This window comes from Siphateles boraxobius, unplaced genomic scaffold (genome assembly GCF_051911475.1).
Source record: "Siphateles boraxobius isolate OS27281-9 unplaced genomic scaffold, OSU_SipBor_1 1, whole genome shotgun sequence".
In the NCBI taxonomy this organism is placed as follows: domain Eukaryota; kingdom Metazoa; phylum Chordata; class Actinopteri; order Cypriniformes; family Leuciscidae; genus Siphateles; species Siphateles boraxobius.
Window position 1 is genome coordinate 25,186,202 of NW_027508699.1, and position 25,016 is coordinate 25,211,217.

The window sequence follows — 25,016 nt, forward strand, 5'->3', positions numbered from 1 at the left end:
GATTCACAAGTAATATCGAAATGTATTTTGTATGTAACAAAACGTCATATCAAGTGGCATATATTTTAAGAAAATAAGCACAAGCACATTTTTTAAATGAATATAAATGATATAATTTTCAAAATGAAGACAAAAGCTATTGTGGTAGTTTTCACTTTTGGCACATTTTCTTGTCAAACTTTGAATCATGTAAATGTAAATGTAATTAACTACACCTGTACTTACTCTGCCAGGACGTTGCGAACTTGAGGGGAGGTAACTTGAAACATCCTAACATTGAAACCAAACCTTCTGACACCAGTCAGTTAAAAGTAGTTGGAGAGATGGGTCAGAAGAAGTGAAAAACTGATCATTTGTTTGCAGATGCCATTTTGTGTTATATTTAATTTTTTATTTAATGACATTCAGACATTTTCTTTAGTGTCCAGAAGTGTCTACATTTTTGGGGCTATAGTATACACTAACATCTGCACCATTTTGGACAAAACGGATAAATCATTCTCATAATAATTATCTGAGCAGTGGTAAAGCATTTCAGAAATGACAAGTCACTAGTAAATAAAAGAATGATTTAATAGATTATATCTCCATTTCAAAAGCCTTATTGTACACAAATTATTGAATTGTTCCAACATACAAGAGCAGGACTACTGTCCTGCTTTACTACAGTTTGAGTCCGGCAGGCAGCCAGACGAGCCTCTGCTTGAACCTCGAACACCGTCATTTCATACACCCTCTTACAAGCATGCCCCAGTTTCAAACTGGCAGCATGTAAAAAGAAAAGAAAAAAAGGACAGGCACAATAAACATCTCTAGTTTTCTTTAAAAATAAAATCAAATATATAGCATATTCCTATCTGTGACAAGCATAAACTTGGTGCAGATGAAAAATGGCAAAAGTGATTAACAAAAAATAAAACAAACGCAAACCACAATAACAAAACAAAAAAAGACGACCTCAGAGATGTTTCTCTGAAATCACAGCCTTCAGCAAAACTGAGAAGTCCAGAAATCCCAGAAGACATTGCCACTGGCACTGGTAAGTGAGCAAGTGCAACAAATGCGTATCTGTATGTGCGCAAACACGTATGTGCTGAATATAACTGGACAGAAACAGCCATCAACGGCGGTATACCCCAAACGCAACAAAACTAAAGAAGATGGTGATGCCCACGAGTGAGGCGGTGGCAGGTGCAGTGAAGAACTGCCGGTACTGGATCTGGAAGTACCAGAGCACAGACAGCATAAGCACGAACAGAGGCACCATGAGGCTGCCCACGTTGAGAGCCACATGCACCTGGTCAGCAGCCCGTGCCCCGGCAGGCATGGCCCGTGTAGCATGTTGCGAGATGTGGCAGTGCAGAACACTGTTGTCAGCCAGGTTGAGAGAGGCCAGCGTCTGGGCATCGTCCTGAAGGAGCTGGCCCTGGTAAATCAGACGTACCTGGTGCTCCTGTCCAGCAAAGTAAGTCCTGAAAATGCAATCAAACAGAAGTTTATATACACATAACTACTAACACCTACACAAAACATACTGGTCTTCTTGAATCTGTGCTCACAACAATGCCGCTTGACTTAAGAATATTAATAATTATTGTATAACCACACACAGAAACCGGTATGCAATATATCAAAAGAAAAAACAAACCCTCTTCTTTAAAAAACAACACAAAAAAACATTTTATTCTAGCTTCATTTATTCCTTTAATCAATACTTGAATGTGGGTACGTTTCATAAAAAAAGCATAATTTTGAGCATAAAGCTGAGAAAATCACATTGTCAAAAACTACGTCTGGATCAGATTCAGAATGATGATCAAAACATGGATGGAGTAGATCGAGTCCATCAACAACCCTTAAGGCTTCACAGTCCTAGAGCTCATGCTGGGTCAACATTTCATTCAGTAACATAGTAGGCAGTTTTGATTTGTATGCCGTCAGTAGCGGAGATAGCTTGGGTGCGACCGCCTCAGGGCCCCGTGCCAATTAGGGGGCCCCTCAAACGCTGCTGATCTTGCGTCACTGGACAGGAACGGGGCCCAGGCAAAGTACAGTTGGTACTCAACCAGAATAATACTTTTACCGCCGCCGTTCCCATGTGCATTTGCTGCCTTTTACCGCTAAGAGGCGCTACAATCACAGACTTCGAAAAGTGTCAGTTTATTCTAGAGCCCGACCGATATATCGGCGAGCAGATATTATCGGCCGATATAAGGCATTTTCATAACTATCGGTATCTGAATTTATAATGGCCGATAAATGAATATTAAAAAAAAAATGCGGTGTGCATTGATTCATGTAAGGGTGGCGCTGCCAATAATGCACCTAAAAGCTTTCACAATGAACTGGCAAAAGAAATGATATGAATACATCAAATATAGCAAGGAGACATTTTAATTGTTTATTAATAACAAGTGTTTTCAGTCATTGTGGGCTGCAAAGATGAAGTTGAGGATGCGGACTCGCGATCTTTGAACGCGCCAGAGAGAAATGTACATTTCAGAATGATTAGTTCTACATAAGCAGAGAGCAGTCTGTCTTTCGTTTTGAATTGTTCTGTTTAAAAGTAGACATTTCAATAGATATATTTCTCAGGTCTATACGCTGAGTTTCGGTTCATTTATGAGACGAGTTGCAGATCACTCGCCGGCGCCTCCGTTTCGAGATTATCTATTGTCTGCTATATTTACTTTATTAAATCCAGGCATTTGGTTGATGAAACATTGATTAAAATTAAGATATAATTAATACTAAACGAAATTGACTTTAATGAAAGGCTTTGTGCTTTCTGTTCGAGGTCTATGTGAAAGTTTTAAAGCACTTTAGTGCCGCTTGCGGAGCTTGTCACGTCCGTTTTTTCCTCATAAATGCGACCACGAAAAAAAAAAAAAATGAATATTATATGTTCTGTTGAGAGCCAATCCTTCTTCATCCAGTGGGTAGACTATTACTTTTGATTTGCGCAGTGTAATTCACTGAATTGATTTCTCTGCTGCCAGCCTCTGTCACGTATTGTGTGAGCTTGTGACTATTGCAAGCGCGCAGCTGAGAAGTCCTGATTATATCGTCTGCTATATTTACTTCTTATTTATTAAATCCATGCAATTGATTGATTAAACATTGATTAAAATGCCTGGTTAAATGGCTTTACTTTAGTAAAAAGATCTGAGTCATTCCTCCACTTGTAGAGATTAGAGGAATTAAGACTAAAAATAGAAGATAATGTCAGTGACACTTTTGATATATTTATTGATACAAGTTGTTTTATATAACGTGACTAAATTAAAAGACAAAGTCGTTAGTGAAGATTATGCAACAGTATTTAGTATATAATATAATATAACATGCAATGCAAACTAGTTTGGTTACAGCTCAAATGTATCATTCTCATTCTATCATTCCCCCTGCCTCCATTACATATCTTTGTCACACAAGTGTTTGATCACAACATTTGAGTGATCATTGCAAAACGTTTATATATTTATTCTGTTTAAATACTTTGTATTCTATATACAGTACCCATCAAAAGTTTGTACACACCAATAGGAAAGTGTGTCCAAACTTTTGACTGGTACTGTACTATAATACACATAAATAATATTGCTACTGTACACATAAATAATATCGGCCGATATATTAGTATCAGGTTTTTTTTTAATCGGTATCGGCATCGGTCCCCAAAAATCCATATCGGTCGGGCTCTAGTTTATTCTCTCTATTGCGTAATCTGCCGCCGCACCACAGCTCATTCAGAGCGATTAAAAGCTGGTAGCAGATGAATTCAAGTGAAACATTGTATATAAACGAATTCATAATCATAATACTGACATTACTGAAATTAAATTGAATAAATAATGAAAACATTTCTAAAACATTCCAATATAAACAAAGGCTACATCAATGAGGCTTTGTAAGAGCATAAAAGACGTTAGCCTATCAAAACAGCGTTAAGACGGTAGCTATGAGGTCAACGCAACAACATGATCCTCACGAAGCTTCAAGGGATCCGAGATCAAATCTCATAGTAGCCGACAGTGTTTATGTGCTTAAAGCACCGTTCTTGATGCTTAAATAGGTAACCGTTTATTAGCGAGTTTAACAACTTTTTATTTAGTTAAAGTCAAGCGTTTTGTTTAATTATCAATGGCAAATTACAACATACATTTGCTACATTCCAGTAGAGCCGCTGCACAGACGACAAAACTGATGAAGGAAGATTGTCAGCCGATCGCGTCAGAAAATGAAAATGAAGAAGCTTGTCTTTAATCTGCTAAATTATTGTTTTGTGAATCATTCACTAAATTGAGATGACTGACAGTGATACCCGGCCATAGCAACGGAAGACATTTTTCAAAACAGATCCATACATTGAACAAATAAGAAAAAGACTGATTCCAGTCCTACTTCTTAGGTAGTTTGGAATAGTTTGTAATAACTGACACCACCCACGCTGCTAAGAGTGACGTTTAGATGAAAATGTTAATATGTGCCAAGCGCTTTCCTCTCAGTAACAAAATAAACACAATAGGAATGACAGCGGTGAGAAAACCGCAGTTAATAAAGCATCTGATTATAGCGTTGATATGTTTGCACAAGCTCTGCATTTCACCGGCATTGTCGACATAAAATGTAATTAAAATTACAGTTATGATCTTTTGATTATAAAGTATAGGCCTATTTGAGACTATTGACTATATACTGTAGATCTGGCCTTGTAGTTTGAATTAGGTCGATTAATCGCAATTTACATAAAAAAATTGTCTAGCCTTTCATAAACAATCTAGGAAGTCGGGGAATTTCTGATTTTTTAAGTTTCATTTCAAGCTGTTTACACATTGGCATTAAAAATAGTGAGTAATCCATGAAAATGTCCTATATATTATATAGCCCTTTTAAAAAACAACAGGGTATCTAAAAGCAGTTTATGTTGGGTTGAGAATATAAGAGCTGTTCTTTCATTATGATTTTATTTTACCTTTGATATACAAGCAGAATGAGATGAGATGTAAAAAGTTCACCATATTAAAGTTCAAATCACAATGTCAAAAGTCGCAATATGATTTTTTGGTCAAATTCTTTAGCTCCAGACAAACAAATGACAAAGAATCATAATAACGAAAAGGCCTCACAGCCTTCAGAAATCCAAAAAAAAAAAAAAAAGTTCAGAAAAACCTTTCAAGTTCACACCGTGCAAAAATGCAAGCACAATTTTTCATTTTTTTTTCATTTGTCATCTAAAAATGCTGTGCTGATGCATTTAAACTATTTTAATGGAACATTCTTAGGTAGTTTGGAATAGTTTGGAATAACTGAAGAATTTAAAAACAAAAAAACTGAATGAAATACTGTTTTAAATACTATCGTTTGCAGAGAATGTAGATATTTTGTAAAGCTGCTCAGCAACGTTTAAATTCCATTTAAAACAGAAGAAAAACTCCACAACAAATGAAGAGGATTGTGCAGCGATTTTCCTTGCAAACACACAAGCTGCCTTCCCAATGAATAACTTTTCAAAACTGAAACTCCAATCTGACCACTTAAAAGGGTGCATTCACCTACTGCAAACATGATGTGAACTCCCACGCACTCAATGCCTCATGTTTCCAGAAGACGTTGAAGGTCCATTCTGTCTGATTTTAATAGAATGGTTACTGCTTGTAACAATGGATAATTGTGTCTCATGAGGTTCAAGGAGGTCTGTTTTTTGGTGCACTTTTCTGACGAAAAGAATGGTGCTACACACTGCATAAGAAAGAAAAGTGGTGTTGGAACAAAAGGTCTCTGGCCGGTAACTGTGTGTGGGCTGTTTTTGCTGAGATTTTCTTGGCAGAAACTTTCTTATTGACTGATAAAAATGTATGTTGTCCGATGAGAATTAGCAGGTAGCCAAGGATGCAATCCATATGAAAAATCAAATAAACACCAAAAATGCTTTCTTAAGGTTACTATACATCTACCATCTTGTTATAAATGTGAAAACAGAAGACAAACAGAAGCAGAAGCATTTAATACTGAATTGAGAACACCTGTTAAAATCCCATTGAAGTTTTGAATTGAGGTACTGTACCGAACACGGCATAGAACTGCAGAAATTTAAAGAGATTGTCCACCCCAAATTTTAAACTCTGTCTTCACTTCACTTCACTCTCATGTTGTTCCAAACTTTTATGACTTTCTTTTTTCAGTGGAAGCCAAAAGAAGATATTTTTGAAGAATGTTAGTAGCTAAACAGTTTCATTGACTTTCATTGGACAAAGAAAACAATGGAAGTTAATGGGCACTGAAACTGTTTGGCTATCAACATTCTTCCAAGTATCTTCTTTTGTGTTCAGCAGAAAAAAAGAAATGCATAAAGCCTTGGAATGACAAGATTGAGTAAATGATGATTTTTGGGTGGACTATCCCTTTAAGGACCTAGAATTTAAAAAATAATCAAAGATATTTGCTGACAAGAACCCCCCCATTACTTAAATGTATTCATTTCATTTAATCTTTTTAAAAATAAATATATATAAAAGTTAAATATTTAATTCTGTAGGGTGTTATTTAGCTAATATTTAAAATGTATATAGCCCAATTTGAACTGTTTTTAAACCATTTTAACCCAAATGGTTAATTGTTTCCATCTTCTGCAATCTGAATGCTGCCTTGGGTGTCGTGTCTTATCTTAAATAGAACATACATTTGATACCAAACTTATTTTAGGTTGAGTTTTCATTTGCTTACCGTTTAACGTAACCAATCGTGTCTTGAAGATTCACTTGCGCTGTCCTCTCCGTATCATTCAAGAACTTCAACCTGAGCACCATGTTCCTTTGGGTGTCATTCGGTGCTTCTTCAGCCGAAGGCTGTGTGGCACTTGGGGCGCTGGCTGGAGGTTGAGTCGAGGGACCCGCTGATTCTCGATGTCTCAACCCATCCCTCTCAATCCCTGCTTCCTCCAGGAGGCCTCCCTCACCTCCTCCAGCCCTACTATCATCAGAGGACTGTCCCACCGCTCCTGCTTCTGTTCCAGGCTCACTCTTATCATTCTCCCTGACACCGCTGGGTGACGAGTCCGTGTTACCCGTGGGGAGCGGCTCCTGACTGTCAGTCTCTGTGGAGGGGGAGGTCCCTGGGCTGGGTGAGAGGAGGTGTTCAGGGGGTTCAACAGTGTGAGTGGAAGCCCAGGCCAGAACCAGGACGAGCACCAGGAACACCACTCCAAAGAGCAGGGTGACCTCATCACCCACCCCCTCTATTAGAGCCATCCTGGTCTGCTGTGTCCTGGACTAAGGCAACTTCAGACTAGGCACCTACAGCACATGTTCACAATTACTGATCACATTCATGCCAGTTCATTTTTTCTATCAAATGGAAGGTCTGCATTATGCATCATTCAGGGTTCCCACAGTTTTCAGTAAATATCCTCAACTTTCCAGTCAATACTGGATAAGGCTTTTTTAAAATCACTTATCAATATTTTTAATCACAGACTATAATCACAGAGGTTGCACAGGCATATTTCAATTTGTATGAATAGATTTACAATTATACTTATTACTGGACAAGAACTTTTTGAAGCAATACTAGAACAATCGATGTTCACTATAAAAATTTAAATAATTAAGATCTGCCTCATTTTGTTTGTTTAACACAATGACAGTTTCTCTGGCTATTTTCATGGTGAAAACTTTATTTACTTATTTAATTTTTTTCCTATAAATTCTAAAACTACATTTTGAATAACTTGATTAAAACACTTTTAAGGGTACCAGGAGAATAAAGAAATTTTCTCAGAAGAGAAGAAATAAGAAATTTGGGCGGACAAAAACAGAATGCAAAAACAATTTTTTCTTATAAAAATAACCAATTTAAAGAAAAATCCCCTTGTGATCTATACAGGTCAAACCTGAACCTTGTTGGAAGAATTATGGTGCTTTTTCACTGCATGGTACGGCTCGGTACGGCACGGCTCGGCTCACTTTGCTTTTCCAATGCAGTTTAGTACCGTTTCAAAGTGGGTTGGATTGTAGACTGCTTGTTAAAGTTGCTGAAAAACTTTTTCATTCCTGGTCGCAATATCCAGCTCTCGACAAGATCAGAAACGTCTGCACCTCGTCTACTGACCAGTCACCACGATTCAGCCATTTCTTTTTACAAGTTTCTTTTTTTTTTTTTTTTAAACAAGTTGTTTATAAAAATATTGTGAACAAATAATACTGCGGTGGCTGTTGCTGACTATTTAAATCTAGCGTGTTTGGTGTCTCGTGTTGCAAATCCAATGACGCAGGTAGTAACGATTCTCTCTGACCAATCAGAGATCTGTAGTGTTTTCACGTCACATTTTAGTATCGGTACAATACGCTTGGAACCTCAACAGAGGTGGTGCCATTTAAAGCGAACCGAAGTGAGCCATATCATTCAGTGGAAAAGTACCACAAAGTGAGCAGAGCCGTACCGTACCATGCAGTGGAAAAGCGCCATTAGTCATGGCCTTTCAGCATTTAACAACTTTAGATTTGACTCCATAATATTTTACATTTACTAAGATTTAGCCCTCACGCTCATATTGTCTGCTTAAAGGTGCAGTAAGCAATTTCTGAAAAACGCTGTTAAAAGTGGATTGGACAGAGCACCCACCACAACACACTTGTAGCCAATCAGCAGTAAGGGGCGTATACCCTAATGATGGGGGAGGAGAGAGAGAGAGCACAAGAGGGAGATTTGAAGAATTACTGTAGAAAGAGAGATGGCTGAGAGACATTACAAAAGAGAAAAGTTCAAAGGAATATCACTGGAAAAAGAAGGGTCATGAGCTTTGGGACCCACAGTAATGTTAGAACAGCTTTCCAGCGCTGGAGAGACCCAAGCGGGAAGGCCTGAAAACGGATGCTGAGGTTGCTTTGTTTCTGCCTTTATAAGTGAGTAACATTGGTTTTGTGTGTATGCTGCCGGCGACTAACAAACTCTTGCTTTTATATACTCGTGTACTGTTCCTCGTCATTCGTTTGTCATTCTTTATTTTGCTTTGCTTCTGCTATGATAAGGAGACATCAACTCTTGCATTGCGTGTTGGTGGGGGCGGAGCAATGAAGGGAAGGGTTTGTTTGTTTGGGTTGATTTCAAATATCAACAGTGTTCAACGATGATTCTCAGAAATCGCTTACTGCACCTTTAGGTTACAAAGATTGACTTGTGAAATAATAATGTGATGTACACCATTCAGTAAGCCTCACTAATAGCAGAATTATATAGAAGTTATTATAAAATATGAAATGACAAAAATTATTGAAAAACCTTTAGCGGAAATTAAATCTAAATGGTGTTTTTTTTTACACAAATTCTTACCCCATTAATATTCAATAAGTGTTTATTTTACCCATAATACCAGAAAAGAAATCCACTCGAGGCTCAAAAGGAGTCTTTATATCACTGTACCCAAATCAAGAATTCATGAGTTAGGTGTTTTCCAAATTCGCCAAATTTTAACCAATGATCACATATGGGTGCAGTTTCTAGGGCAATAAAAGATTGAGATCATCTTTTATTAAGGCAAGACAACAGGTAAATAGGGTACAAATTTTAACTAATAGCCTAGACATCACCATATTTCCCAAATTGAAGTACAATAAGACAACTGTTTTGTATTACGTTTTCTGAAAGGTTGTGTTTAGAGAACAAAAAATCTGAATCTGAACATCGGACGAAGCCAGATTCAAAATTCTTCTTTCATTTTGTTGGCATACTGAAGTAAAGATTTCTGGCTCAGCATATGAGTGGGGAAAAAAATAATTTTGAGAAAATAGCCTTTAGAGATGTACTGTAATTGAAATAAATAAAGTGTCCTAAAGTTAACATTTAAATTTGTATTTTGGATGTTTTCTTTCCACTAATCTGAAAGAGGACATGTTATGGAAGCCCAAAATCTTGAAAATATATGTTTTTTTGTCTTGCATTGAAAACTGAAGATCATTTTAAGCTAATAAACTGGTCTATAAAGTTTATGTTTTCCCAGAGCATGACTGTGTAAGCAGTAATAATCTCTGTGTACAGTCCTTTAAACCGTTACAAGCATAAGCCGCAACCTTTGAACACAAAAACAGTGAAGTTATCCCTTCAGTGAACCAGATATTCCCTCCTCTTTAACTGTGGCTGTCGGCAAGTTTCAGGCCATATCTCTTGCCTCCTGATGACAGACAGTTCCTCTCATTATGCATGAAGTCCACTGCACAGCACATTTCTTAAAAGCTAAAAGAGTAAAATATGTTTATCAGAATATATTTAAAACCTCTATGACTTCCCTTTACCGATAGAACAACAGAGAAGAAAGTAGGCAGAATATCATGGGCTAACAGCCTCAGTATTTTCACTTTCATAGCATCTTTTTACATACAATGAACGTGAAGAGAGGCTGTCATTCTGCGAAAACAGAATTAAAGCCATACGGCGAGTAAACGATGACAGACTTTTCATTTTGGGGTGAAATATCCCTTTAAAAGCAATACCTTTTTAAAAGGATATAATTAAACATATTTAAATAGACAGATGTGATGACATGAACAGCAGGTGAATTTAAACGTCTAAATCATGAAACAATGTAAAGGTAAGAATAAGAAAAGGAAACGAAGTCTAAATGTCAACAGCCACGTAGTGACGTAGCCATTACCTACAGAAAAAGTTGAAGTTACCTATTTTATTATTTTTTTACAAAAACGTCCAAATCTCATCTTTTCTAAAGCCATGAGTTTAGGGGTCAAGAGCATCAGGTGTGTGTTTATTAGTGAAGATCTGTCTGTGAACGTACAGGCAGGTGAGCGCTCGCGCACCGCTACAGCCACGAAACAAGCTCGAGAGCAGCTAACAAGCGATCAACGCAGCTGTCACGCCTCAATTGAACGTTTCCTCGAAATAAGTAACGTTAGAATTAAAATGTTGTAAAAAAAAAAAAACTATGAGGCTCCTAAATGACTTACCGTTGACATATTACATCGTATGATGGTCCATGATTCACACCGTTTCACGTCTGCGCTTCCTGATCACTGGCAGGCTAGGACGATGCCACAAATATGACTTCCGTTTAAAAAATGTCCTTTCAAAATAAAGGTTTTTTGGTTAAACACAAGTCCTACAAGTAATAATATAGTTAAAAATTCTTAGAACTCAACACTTTACCTGTCAAGTGTGCTGCCTGTGCCAATATTGCTTTGAGTTACATTCAAATGAACATGCACTGCTCTTTAGTTACCACGCGGTGCATGTATTTTGCAACTAGATAATCTGATGAGTTGTCTTTACTGTCTGTCCTTTCACACACAGATGCTTAGATGTGTCAGACAGTAATTGACAAACTCCAGCTGCCACTACCATCTGATCAGACTGTTAAACAGGCAGAATCCATTATGTTGAAGATGATTGCAGAATACATTTTTAAGCCAATTATTTCATAATTGCATATTCAACTTTTGATGGGAACATGAATATGACATATCAGCAGTGATAATTGAAAAGAAGCTGAAATATTGAAAAATATTGAAAAACTTCTGCTGAGTTCATAATTTATAATAATACAATATTCTATTAAAAAGAGTTCCTTTTTTATTTCATGGTGGCTTTAAGTTAAAGCAGAACAATATTAAAAATAAAACTATTAAATTTTACAAATAAAAGATACACATTTTTAAAAAGCACAACACTAAAACTATAAAAAAGCTAATTTAAAATGTTAATTAATACTATAATAGTATATAATTTATACTAAAATAACACTGCATATCAGTTCCAACTAGATATAACCAGGTTTCTTCCTAGTTTGAAAAAAGAAAAATGCAAGACAGTTATCTTGCTTTTTCATTTTTAATAATCTTTTTTATATATAGACATTTTAATATGTATATATAAACAGACATTTCGATCCATTTCCCCACCTGCTACCGGACACAGACATTCACTCACACAGTCCATTTACATTCACTTCCCATAATAAATTATCTTTCCCTCTAAAGAAAGAGCAAAGCAAATGCACACAGATAAAATGGTACATGGTTGACTCGCACAAAATACATCTTCCATATTAATAAGATCTGACTTTAGAATCTGTATACGTTTCACATTCATGTAGAGGCAAGCAAGGGCTTGATTTAACAAACCTTCATGGCTTTAGTTAAAACAACCTATGCAAAATTTATTTTGTACTTAGTAAAATAGATTATGATAATACTTAAATATTAAACTTGACTGTTCGTTGCCTGTCACGGTGATAAAAAATGTATGTGACAAATCCAACTAGATTCCATGGATTACATTATTTTTTATGATTAAATTAACATACATTTTTTTTAAATGCTGCTAAATTTTACTTGTCTATTCATAAGACTTTCATTAAACGTTTTGTTTAGAATTTATCTGAAGATTACAAGGACAGATCCATACGCTAAAGGCACAATCTAAAAATGTAACATTCTCCACATGGGAGATGAAAACATTATTTAATAACTATCCTGCAGTCAACTTTCTGCATTGCTTTTCCCCTCACATGATACCAAAGCATTATTCATTTTGAGAAAATAAAATATATAAACATAACCCATTCCTGCATATAATATAATTCATGTAAATTCCAACATTTCTATTCTGTAACTCCATACAGCTCACATCATAAGACTTTCAATCAACAACTCCACTTATTTATTAATATATATGTCCATATTTCCCCCCCAAACCCACCAAAGAGCAGCAGTGGCTGTGGTGGCAGCATCTGAAATACAAATATCTGTGGCTCATCACCAGAACTCTGCACACTTGTGTCCGCATCGATAAAATATATTATGCTCCACCTACTTGCCCCAAAAGACAAAAATTATTGCCTACTCTCAAGCCTAAACACACCAAAATAACAGTAAGGACATGAAAGTTGATGTGGGAACACAGTCAAAAACAAAAATAAAATGCTGGGGAACATAATAAACCAACCGCTCCTCTCACCCCCGAATATATACCAAAAACACTCTGGACAAAATATAAAACATTTCAGAAGTGTTGCTGAATATACTGTTCATTGAGAATGAAATGGTCCTTGATCACTCACTAAGGGAAGTACTGTATGCTTGATGACGTTGAATAAGCGGTTTTCCAGGCACAGTTAGACTTACTACATGAACCTTTTTGATGTTTGCCTTGAGGAGACCTATGAATAATTAAAGAATGACAATAACACCCACCCAGATTCCTTGTGTCAACTGATGTTTTGTCCTGGAAACAAGGACTGTTCACATCCTGTGTGTACAAACGCACATACAGACGCTCACATACACACACAGACACATACATACACCATAGTCTTTCTGAAAACAACAAAACCTCTTGAAAATGCAGAAGTCGCACATGCTCACTAAAGCACATGAACACACACTCGCTTCGTTTATGTCGTCATAAAAGAACCTCCAGGAGCTTTTTGTGTAGGTACTGCTTCACTTCCTCAATCCCATTCAGCTTCTCCAACTCCAGATAGGGCAACTACAATAAAATAAGAGTTAAATAAGACACAGAGAAATTCTGCATGCATTAGTAAGGTAGAACCGTGACATGATGATATGTTGTTTTCGGGAATGCATCTTGCTAATACTATGGTATTTTTTCTTAGTACATTACTATGCCATGTAAATACAATAGTTTATAATAGGTAATTGTTCAATACTACTAGTACTAGCATGTGATACCATAACTGCACCATGATACCTTTACAGTATACAAAGTTTTACATGATACAATCTTTTACACGATACATGTAATAGGACTAACAGTTATAGCCTTCTTAGAAAGTTTTATAATATAACAAACACACTAGCAATCAAAGGTTTGGGGTCAGTAAGCTCCATTTATTTGATCAAAAGTACAGTAAAAAACAGTAATATTGTGAAATATTGTTACTATTTAAAATAACTGTTTTCTATTTTAATATATTAGAAAATGTAATTCATTCATGTCATGGCAAAGCTGAATTTTCAGCAGCCATTACTCTAGTCTTCAGTGTCACATCACTTTGCGTATACAGGCAGGAACCATCTTTGGAAAACAGTCTTTGGGAACTGTTGAGACTGTTTTCCAAAGATGACTCCTGCCTATATACGCGAAGTGTACTGTCTTTATAAAGTATCTTCTTATTAAACTCTCTGTACACTTACAAAGTTCTCAATGCTTCGGTTTGCAGGTAGAGACCCTCATTATGCTGCCGTGTTAGTGTGGGGCTATTTTGAGCCTTGTTTTATTAACTATTAACTTTTGATTTATTTTTACTTACTCGATGCCCCATATACAAGCGTTATAAGCTAAACAGTTTTTAGAAATAAAACTCTTTACATTCGATTATCATGAAAACAAATCCCAGAGAACGGTCAACTCGGTACCAATGTGGTAGTACACCCTAGGTTCATTTTGCGCAGGAATTGTCCTTCAATGCTTCCCTGCTGAAAAAAAAGAATTCTTTCATTTCCTTAAAAAGAATCTTACTGATTTTTTCCCCACTCAAACAGACTTTTTTTTTTTTAGAAATAACTAGTTTTCAAATGTATTTTAATGTACATGTGTTGACTTTAGTATATTATTTTATTTTTATATAGGAAATTAGATAATTCAATTTTGATTACAGATTTGTTATATTCCCCATAACTATATATATATATATATATATATATATATATATATATAAAGAACATTTAAATTAATCTCTACTGTTTTAAATAAACTAGACAGCATAACATAGCATGATATCTTAAGCCTGCAAGAGTGATTAATAGGCTAACAGAATAAATCTAAATTGTTCAGTGTTCACCTGTAGTATAACGTAGCCCAGTAAGTGCAGGTGACGATCTCTCATGGCCCTGGATCCCACCAGCACGTCAGAATTATGGCAATAATGCCATTTATCATTTACAGACATAATAACCCTGCACATGAGGAAGGACAGAAAGTATGTGTTAAAGATGATGATCAAGACATTCAAGCCCAGATGACACATAGTTTGAATGATTCAGAAAGGACTGACCTCTTCACCTGCTCTCCTGTGGTCCGGTCAGCTTCAGGGTTGTCAGGGTTGTGAAGCTGCAGTGGAGAACCGGCCACTACATCACTCTCGCCACCCTCTGGGTACGACACACTTTCGTAAAACGTAGTGATCTCACAGTCCGGCACTGGGTTCGCTCCTGTCGCAGCACCCCCCTCATCCTCCAGGATTTTTCCAATGGAGAACTGGAACAGGGAGTCTTGCGGTGCAACCGTCCCTGGAACGGAGGGTCCTGTCTGGGTCAGGCAGTCTGAGGGGCTACTGAGGGTGGAGCTGTCCTGGCTCTCCAGAGAGTGTTCCTTGGCTAGAGTCGAGTAATAATCTGAAGAGGTATAATATGGGTTGTAGTCCAGCGAGACCGTTCCATTAGGGCCGATCCTCTGAGATCCTGCTGTTGCAGCTGGACGCATGTGAGCGGCGAGGAAGGCAGACTCCTCTCCAGCTCGTTTGTTAGCCCCTTCCTCCAGTGACGGGGCAAAGGGAGAGAACTTATGGAAGTCGGTAGTGAGGGCCGCGACAGAGCCGGACCCATCTGGAGATTTAAGGTTCAGCACTACACACGGGGTTGAACCTGCTGCTAATGATGCTGCAGGTGTGCCAGTTCTGATGGGGAGGACGCGGCCTGTGCTGTCGATCCACAGCAGGAAATCTGCAGTAAGAGAAAACAGCATATCAATTTCATATGAAAATGCACATAGAACTTGAGGTTTGTGGCACAAACTTACATTTATGCATTTAGTAGATGGCTTCATTCCAAGTGACAAAAGGGGCTTTTGCACTGGATAGTTATAGGAACCTAGTTACAGGAACTAGCGCGGTTCCTCGAGATCTAAATGATCTAGGGCCATTTTCCTGGTTGCATTCGCACCGCCACTAGGACTCTGAAGTGATGTAAGCCACTCTTGTTGTTGTGACTTTTATTTATTTTACTTTTACACTGAGAACGCCAGAGCCTGCGCACAGAGCTCCCAATCTCCGTCTTCATTAGTTTACAACAGTACTGTCTGATACGTTATTAGATAGAACTGTTATACAAAGAATGTAAACAGTAAACGTTTACAGTGTGGTTGATGCCCAATGTCGCTAGCTGAGCAAAAATACATAATCATGTTTGGCTTGGTCCCCTCAAAGTCACGTTGGATTTTCTCAGAGTAAAGGTTGAGAGGTCCATCTATCACAGTTTTCCATATTCACAGAGTAAGTTTGTTAAGTAAAGGGACAATGTGTAGTTTTTTAGGTATTTTATTATCTAAAATCAATATTTTTATTCATAAGTATGTCCTCAATGGTGTACAAATACCTCTGCAAATTATCTGACTTATCCTCGTAAAGGAAGAATTTATTATCTTTATATACATGTGACGGGTAGGTCCACGGAGGCTTCCATGTAGTTACGCCATCTTGAAAAACTATAATAGCAGAGAGGGTCAAAAAGTACTAGGCCAACACGTTTCCACAATGCGTTTTTGTTCAGAGCCAGCGTCACGTAACTAAAAGCAGCAGAAACGGAGGAGCAGAGCAGAGAGAGGCGCTTGTCACAGCCCCGGCAAGTTTAAAAGGCTGCATTGCACTGTTATTATTCCTACTGTAACATTAGTTTGTTCGTTGTGTCAAGTTGCAGTTTGTTTGAAATAACAAACCTGTTCACCCGAAGGAAAACTTGAAGTGCTATTAGAAGACATCCTGTCATAGCCTTTTGGTACATAACAGCTACCGTAGATGCAACACGCATTTGAAAAAGCAAGGCGCTGGAGAGCACAATTCGTTTGAATGCAAAATACAGTTTAACGGCTAGATGGGAGAAATTCCTACACAATGTCCCTTTAAGTAAATATATAGGCTACAAACTTTGTGTTACTGTGATCACAGCTTTTTTTTTTAAATGACGGGTGCTGGTGTTTGGTGGGTTCTGCCGCTCAGCAGACACTTCCACTTACACTGGTAGTTCCTATTGTGCTGGGTTAGACCCTACTCTGAAGAAGGAGCTAATTTAGTTCCCCCAAAGACGTTCCTAGAACTAAAATCGTTCCCAGTTCCTGCGGTGCGAACACGCCAAAAAGCGGGTACTTCCGCCAATGGTTCTAGGAACTATGAAAAGTTTCCTTTGGTGCGAAAGCCCCTAAAGAGGCAAAAAAGGAACTAAATAAATGAATCAAAACCCAATAAATGTCTGGATTGCAAAAAGAAAATCACCCGTGTAATATCCTGGTGCGAGAACTTCATCTTGTTTGTAGCCGTGCTCGCCAACAAGCTGCCGGAGTGCCTCTGCAACCAGACCTTTATAACTGAAACACAAATACTGTTACCTGGACAAATTTGTGCCACTTCTCTATTTCAGCATACTGGCAGACTTATAGAGTCACTTACCTGTATTTGCGGTTCACCTCATCTGCAGTTAAAGCGTGGTCAAACATGAGCACTTTGTGGGTGTCCTGAAGGCGAGGTCCAGTGTACTCTCTGTATTCCAGCTCTACCGCTGCATCCAGTAGTGAAAGGTACCGACGTACGATCAGGGCGTACGGGCTGTCTACATGGAAAAAGATAGAACAGAATTAAGCTCAAACTTTACTGCAAATAACTGTTTTCTCCACTCAATAATCCATCCAAAAACATGTCTGGGTGATATTTCGCTAACCACAATAATAATAAAAAAAATCGATTTAAATTAATCAAATAATAATGAATTCCTATTAATAATCATTAATAATTCCTATTAATCAAAATAATCATGAAAAAAAAATCAAGGTTTCCACAAAAAGCAGTACAACTGTTTTCACATAATACAAAATGTTTCTTGAGCACCCAATCAGCATATTAGAATGATTTCTGAAGGATCATGTGACACTGAACACTGGAGTAATGATGCTGAAAATTCAGCTTTTCCATCATAGTAATAAATTACATTTTAAAATATATTAAAAAAGAAAAAAGTTATTTCAAACTTTTGAAAAGTAGTGTATCAATTAAATTCAGTGCAGCAAATACTGCCATGATGCATAAATGCTTTACAAATTATCAATTAAATTAAAAAAAATTTTTACTTTACAGAACAAAGACTTGTTTATTTTTCACGAAAATAATTTTAGAATGTTCTTTATTTTCATATGAAATTTAATTCATGCTAATTTAATTTCTAGACATTTAGTCTAGATTTCAAGACATTTCTTTATCCTTAATATAATTCATTTTTAATGTTTTTAAAGAAGTAAATCCACCAGCAGAGGTCACCATTGATATATGTTCCCTATGATGTGTTTGCATGAGTGTTTCCTGCTCCAAAGCAATTTCAGTGTTTACTTATGGGTGCCTAGGATATTATAAATAAAACATTAAACATTAAATAACAAACATGAAGCCATTAACCATCTGAGTACATAAGGACTGACTATTTTATCTTCTCAAGAGAGAAGTGCTGGTCTTCTCAGAACTCAACAAACATGCCAGTTAGCTTGCTTTCCAAACACGCATTCAGTGATGACAAACTCCAACTCACTGGTGACATTGCTGATGAACGATGGAGAAAAGACACGGTGAAGAACAAGCCCAGGAAAATGTCCCAGCTGGAACAAGGACATGAGGATGTTTACAGTTGCCAGTGGAGAGCTCAGAGCTTTTAGTTCAAGAACCATCTCCAGCTTGGAAAAAAACTGAGTCTCATTAGCTGGCCGATAACTCATACGACTGAATGGGAAAACAAGCTTCTGGATCACCTAGACAGAGGAAACATTGAAAGAGGAAATCTTAAACACAAAACACTGGTTTCCATATAATTACATAACACAGAAAAGGAAGCCAGTTATTATTTTATTTTATTATTTATTAAATACATAAACAACTCTTTAATACTGAACCAGGCAATTTGCCTAACCTTGCTGTCCAGGTATTCACCCTTCTTGACCAAGAAGTCAGCGATAGTGTCTAGCAAGCGTGTTTCTCTGAGACGATGGCGAGCGATGTACTTGGCAATGAGGGCCATGGTGTAAGGCGTGATGCTATCAACCTTTTTAGGCAACTCCTCTAAAAAGACAAAAAAAGGATTTAAAGTTAGTCTCATTCAGTTCTTGGCAACAGGACATTTTTTGCATAATTTTAGCAAACATTTTATCATTATAAATTTCAAGCGGTCAATGTTTGGCCCCTGCTGGAAGATCACCATTAGATTTCACCTTGGACACAATTACAAATTTTAAATAATAAAAGGTTATTAACAGAAATTTAAGAATTATTACAGAAAATTCTGTTTACCACGACAGTCTATCTTTTGGCTTCTAAAAGCATTTTATGATGGATGTTTTTAAATACATCACTTTTCACACATCACACACCTATATTATGCTTAAAACAATTGCTCATCTAATATATGAAATACATACATTTCAGAAATATGCTGAACAATATACTGATGTAATGCATGAAATATATAAATTATATGAAAATTTGCTTTATACACACACACATATAGATAGATAGATAGATAGATAGATAGATAGATAGATAGATAGATAGATAGATAGATAGATAGATAGATAGATACTAACACAACCATACTGTATTTCTTTAAAGAGATGAATACTCTTATTCAGGAAGAATGCATAAAAAAGACAGTAAAGATATGGGCATGGTTTGAAAATTCAGCTTTGCCATTTTAGGAATAAATTACATTTTATAACAGTTTTTTAACATTTTATAACCGCTTTTTGACAGTCATTTTGAATTGTAATATTATTTCACAATATTACTGTTTTTACTGTATCTTTTGATCAAATACAAGCATGGTTGGCGAGTTAAACTCTTTCAAAAACCGACCCTGACCTTTTGAAAGGTAGCGTAGCCTATATATAAACTACAGGGCTCATTAACTCACCAGCAAGACTGCTCACAAACTTCTCCTGCCTGTTCTGGTAGAAGAGGTGAGAGCTGAAGATAAGCTCGAGGCTCTTGTTGCTAGCTTCCCTGGCACATGCTGACAGCATCTCATCCAGCAGAGCCATCTCATGGTCCCTGACGCTGCTAACACTGGCCAGCGTGTGCTTCACCAGCCGCAGGATCTTCCGGTTCACCACCAGCAGCTCCGGGGAGGCTCCGTCCGCCGCCCGCAGCGCTCTCCATTTAGTGCGGTAGTAGGAGAGCAGGAGGAAGAGCGTCTGAGGGTGGCGTTCCCGCTCGATATTCTTCTCTAGCCCGGCGAGACACGACTCAATCAACGGATGCTGGCTGGACGGATGCAGCTTCATGCTGCTGCTGAAAACCATGGAGATGTCCTTTTGGTTGAACTGGGACAGACGTGCCTGGGACTCTTCCTCCAGCACCTGCACAATCTGAGAGTCACTGGGCAGCCCTAAATGAGATGGAGAACACATACGATTAAAAGTCAAGTTCAAGAAACTATAGATATAGAACATATAGACTGTAACTTGGTGGCTGAATGACACATCAAGCAGTGACAGGAGTGTTAGATGCTGCATTTCACCTAAAACTATTTTAAACAACATTTTTCTACTTTTATAAAAATTTTCTAAGCACATTTGCTTAAAGAACAGCATATACTTTAGCTAGCACGGGAAACATATTTTGCGCTGGAACTGAGCACTTTTTCCATTATAATAAATATTCTTAAAGATTTTTTATATACATATTGTGTAGGTTTTTTTTTTAAATAATTATTATTTCTTTTTGAAATATTTTATAATTTATTTAAATAATTTAAATTAAATATGTTTCAGCTGACATAAAACAATTTGAAAATGAATTGTTATTTCCAAAAAGTTATTTCCTTTTTGAAGAATAAAAAGGTTGATAAAGCTCTGCTTCAAGATGAAGCTCCAGAGAGACTGTGTTGTGCCATGTATTTTTTGCATCTTTTACTTCAAATTATAGGGGAGTGTGTATTCTAATTAACAAAATTTTACACCAGATACTTGTATAAGACTACATAAAATCGCTTATGCAGACGACATCCTTTTGTTTGTTTCTCAACCGGAGAAGTCTATTCCAGTGATTATGGAAAGTTTTGTAAAGTTTCAGGATATAAAATTACAGAAATGTATAGGTCTACGCATGAGGATTCAGATAGATGCACTCCCCAGCTATTGTCTATGTTAGGAAGGATTGCATTGATCAAGATGATAGTATTGCCTCGTTTCTTGTACTTACAAGAATCCAATTCTTCTAAATTGCACTATAATTAAACGTATTAATGGCTGGTTCAGCTCTTTTATTAGGAACCGAAAGAAACAAAGACTAAAATTGACTGAGATGCAACTTCCCAGACACAAACGATGTCTTGTGATTCACAGTTTCGGTTTATTTTTGAATGGGTGAAGATGATCCAGATTCAGTTTGGTAGGACATTGAATCACTCAACTTAGGCAATGGTTTACCAATCTCATTGGCCTTTTTTTTTTTTTTTTTTTGATTTAGACGTTAAAGAATATCTAGTCTAGGGCAGAACAGGATTGTTAGTAACACATTACATGTGTGGAAGTTAATCAGGAGTTGGGAAGGAAAAACCAAAACTCTGTCACTTATTATTCCAATAAAAGGACATTTTGATTTTTAGCCTGGAATAATGGATAATGGTTTCACGTTGTAGAGAGATGTTGATATAACCACTATAAAGGATCTGTTTGATAAAAAGAGGTGATGTTATCATTCAAACACTTGCATATAGGCATACATATTAATATTGTTTACATATTGTAAGAGATTGTCCCCCGGTTTCACAGACAAGGCTTAAGCCTAGGCCCAGACTGAAAGTGAAGAACTCACCAAGAGCAGCTACAGCATAAAGGCAGTTAACAATGCTGAAGTTGTCGAACTTGGAGCAGTCACTGACAATGGCATCACAGAGAGTCTGAAAGTCCTGATTATCCAGAATGTGTCGTATTGCGTTCTCCCCTGAACCTCCAACAGAGGTCACTGGCAAGGCTCCTTCGCCCACTCCTCCACCACCGCCGCCACCCGCCTGACCCCCAGCCTGCTGCAGTACCAGGAGCTGACCGATCTTCTGTAGGGCAATGGGGTAATGATTGTGCGAGATCTTTCCTGGATTCTGCGTGACCCAGCGGAGGACTTCATCCACGGTGCGCGAGCGATCGATCAGTCGCTTCATGGTGAAGAAGGTGTCGTAGCTCATCTTCTCATGGATGAAGTTCCAGGTCTTCTTCTTGCCGTGGTGCAAATGTGCATGAGGCTGGTAGTGCGGAGGGGGGAGGTGGGCGACTTGAGGGTGCGTGTGATAGTGCTGGTGGGTCTGGTAATGGGGCCGGTGGGCATCTAGACGGGCTTGATAAACGGGTGGGTAGCTCTGAGGATGATGGACATGAGGGTGATGTGGAGGGAGTGGATGATGGTGGTTCTCCAGCATGGGCGGCCCTCCTCCCATCAGGCTGATGCGCCGACCTGGCTTGCCCCCACCACCGCTGTACATGCGTGTGGTGTACATACTAGTAAGAGCACCTAGACTCAGTAGACGAGAAGGCTGGTGGGGCGAGGAGAATCTCCTGCAGGTTAAAAGGCCAAAGCGAACAGGCAGCCCCAGCATGGTATATAGGGTGGTCCAAATGTGAAGTTCAAGAGAACACTCCTGCAAATAGAAAGCATATCCTTTATTAAGTAAACTTCATAGTCCAAATGATTTTTTCAATCTGTATACAGCAGATTTTAGTGCTGAACCACAGTGAAATGCAAAATTATGGTTCAGCACTTATAGAAAACAATCTCCACACCAATGAAGTAGGCAGGAGCAGCTCCAGAAATAGATGGTAACTTGAGAATTGTCAGACTGATGTGCCCTTTCCTTCAGGGGCTGAGAGGAGGAGAGGATATCCCATCCTCACATCTGAATCAGACCTCATTTATTAATTAAGATATACGTTTATGAATTTTCATGATTATGAGGTTGATCCAGATACAAAACTTTAAAAACAGATCAAATGTGCATCTAGACTTGGATGTACACCAAAGCTTGGGGTGAGTAAGGTTACTTAAAAAAAGAAATTAATACTTTCATTCAGCAAGGATGCATTAAATTGATCAAAGGTATTAAAGACATTTATAATGTTACAAAACAATTTTATCTTTAAGTAAAAACTGTTATATGGAACTTTAGTTAAGATTAATACATTTAGATTAGTCTTTAGATTAATAAGAAGAAACGTTACTTGAGAATGAGAACCAAATCAGCATATTAAAATGATTTCTGAAGGATCAAATGACACTGAAGACTGGGGTACAAAATACATTAATATAGAAAAGAGTTATTTTAAATTGTAACAATATGCAGCCTTGGTGATCATAAGAGACTTTCAACATCATCTTTAAAAAGCCTTACCAACCCCAAACCTTTCAACAGTTTTAACAGTTGTGGAATCACATATTCAGGATAAGAGGGACCAAATTTGCTAAAGCACTGAAAAATGAACATCTAACTAGCACTAATCCAAATATTGGATATAGAATATTTCATTATGAGTTCAACTGCTGTAAACAGAGATTGACATTAATTGCATCTGCTGTCATTGCCTCATGTTGGTGTGTCAATGGTTGGATTAGTCACTATGACATGCCATTTCCACAGCATTTGTCCCCTTTAAAGAGACAAGAATTGGAAAATAGACATGAACCACTTTAACTATGCTTTTATAAATTGAAATAATGTATTATGGTTCACAAAAAAAATATTGAGCAGCAAAATAATTGTTTTCAACATTAATAATAATAATAAATGTTTATGGAGCACAAAATTAGAATGATTTCTAAAGATCATTTGACACTGAAGACTAGAATAACGGTTACAGACTTGCAATAAAGTTATATGAACTACTTTATGATTTTTTTTAGAGCTTGACATCTCCCATTCTCATTTGCTATCTTCTGTGCCACAGAAAATAGTAAGTCATTCTGGTTTGAAAACATGACGATGAGTAAATAATGACAAGATGTTGGACCTAAACTTCTAGCATTCCCTTTGTCGCTTGTTAATAGTTTCGTGTCAGAAAAGCTTAATTTGTCTCGAAAAATAAACCACTATAAAACAGATTAAACATTACATTTGCTGCCATACGACCTCGCGTGATGGTTAAAAGCAGGCTTACATGTTTATCTCAGAGGATGGCGCGTGGATGGATGTGCAGGGTCAGGAGGAGGAATTTGCCCGCAGGAGTCGGTGGCATTGGCAAGATTGTTGCCGATTCGACGGTTGACTGTGTTGCACAGCGGTGTGGATTCAAAAACTGATCTTTAATAAAGTTTTAAGGGGACTGACATGTTGTAAACGCTGGATTTATGGAGCATCTGCTGAGGCCCCGGAAGAAGAGCAGAGCTGAGCGCTGCTAACGAGCTGCAACACCGATGATTGCACAGTATTTGCGTGTTGAAGCTGCGGTTGTTTTGCTCGGTGTCGCGAAATGCTGAGAGGTGTACTAAAATATGGCTAAAAATACAGTGCGTGAATCTGGTGCGATCCAGTAGGACATGGCTTGATCAACATGCACGACTCCTTCCCCAGCAACTAAAGTCAGTGATTATCAGTGTAGGTGAAGGTAAAGCTGCCTGGTCGGAACTATTTTTCTGTATGATCACGATACAGACTCATAATCGCATGTCGCCGTGGCGGACTCGTCTGTCAGGGCCTGGTAACCTCAGGGTGCCCAGTCTTCCGCTACACTCCCCTTGCACTCCGCCAGTGGTCGTCCGCCGCCCCGGTGTTCGCCATGTTCCCGGAAGTCAACAGAGGCAGCCCGGAAACATGTGTTTGTCTGACGGACAGTTTTTTCTTCCATAATATTAGTTTTTTCCTAAATTATATCATCATTTGTTTTAACATCCAATTAAAGTCTCGATAGGCTTTTCTATCTTTCTTTCTTTTTCTATCTTTCTTTCTATTTATCTATCTATCTATATATCTATCTGTACTGTCTGTACTATTATCTGTCTATCATTAAGGACTTTTTAATTAATCATACTAACATTTATT

General features: G+C 37.6%; 2 protein-coding genes across 2 annotated transcripts; both read right to left on the reverse strand.

Moving 5' to 3' along the window:
* Positions 1-369: 369 nt before the first annotated feature.
* On the reverse strand, positions 370-11,072 carry tmub1 (transmembrane and ubiquitin-like domain containing 1). Its single transcript, XM_077230887.1, has 3 exons — positions 10,956-11,072; positions 6,727-7,295; positions 370-1,472 (listed from the first exon to the last, which is right to left on the reverse strand). The coding sequence occupies exons 2-3, from the start codon at positions 7,248-7,250 to the stop codon at positions 1,121-1,123; spliced, it is 876 nt and encodes a 291-aa protein (XP_077087002.1). The 5' UTR covers positions 7,251-7,295; positions 10,956-11,072; the 3' UTR covers positions 370-1,120.
* A 749-nt stretch (positions 11,073-11,821) lies between these two features.
* fastk (Fas-activated serine/threonine kinase) lies at positions 11,822-24,788 on the reverse strand. The gene is made up of 10 exons (XM_077230914.1): positions 24,136-24,788; positions 21,809-22,625; positions 19,905-20,378; positions 18,909-19,057; positions 18,534-18,750; positions 17,408-17,567; positions 17,234-17,325; positions 15,023-15,689; positions 14,810-14,924; positions 11,822-13,494 (listed from the first exon to the last, which is right to left on the reverse strand). Exons 2-10 carry the CDS (start codon positions 22,581-22,583, stop codon positions 13,408-13,410), a joined length of 2,736 nt encoding a protein of 911 aa, XP_077087029.1. The 5' UTR covers positions 22,584-22,625; positions 24,136-24,788; the 3' UTR covers positions 11,822-13,407.
* Between the last annotated feature and the right edge of the window lie 228 nt (positions 24,789-25,016).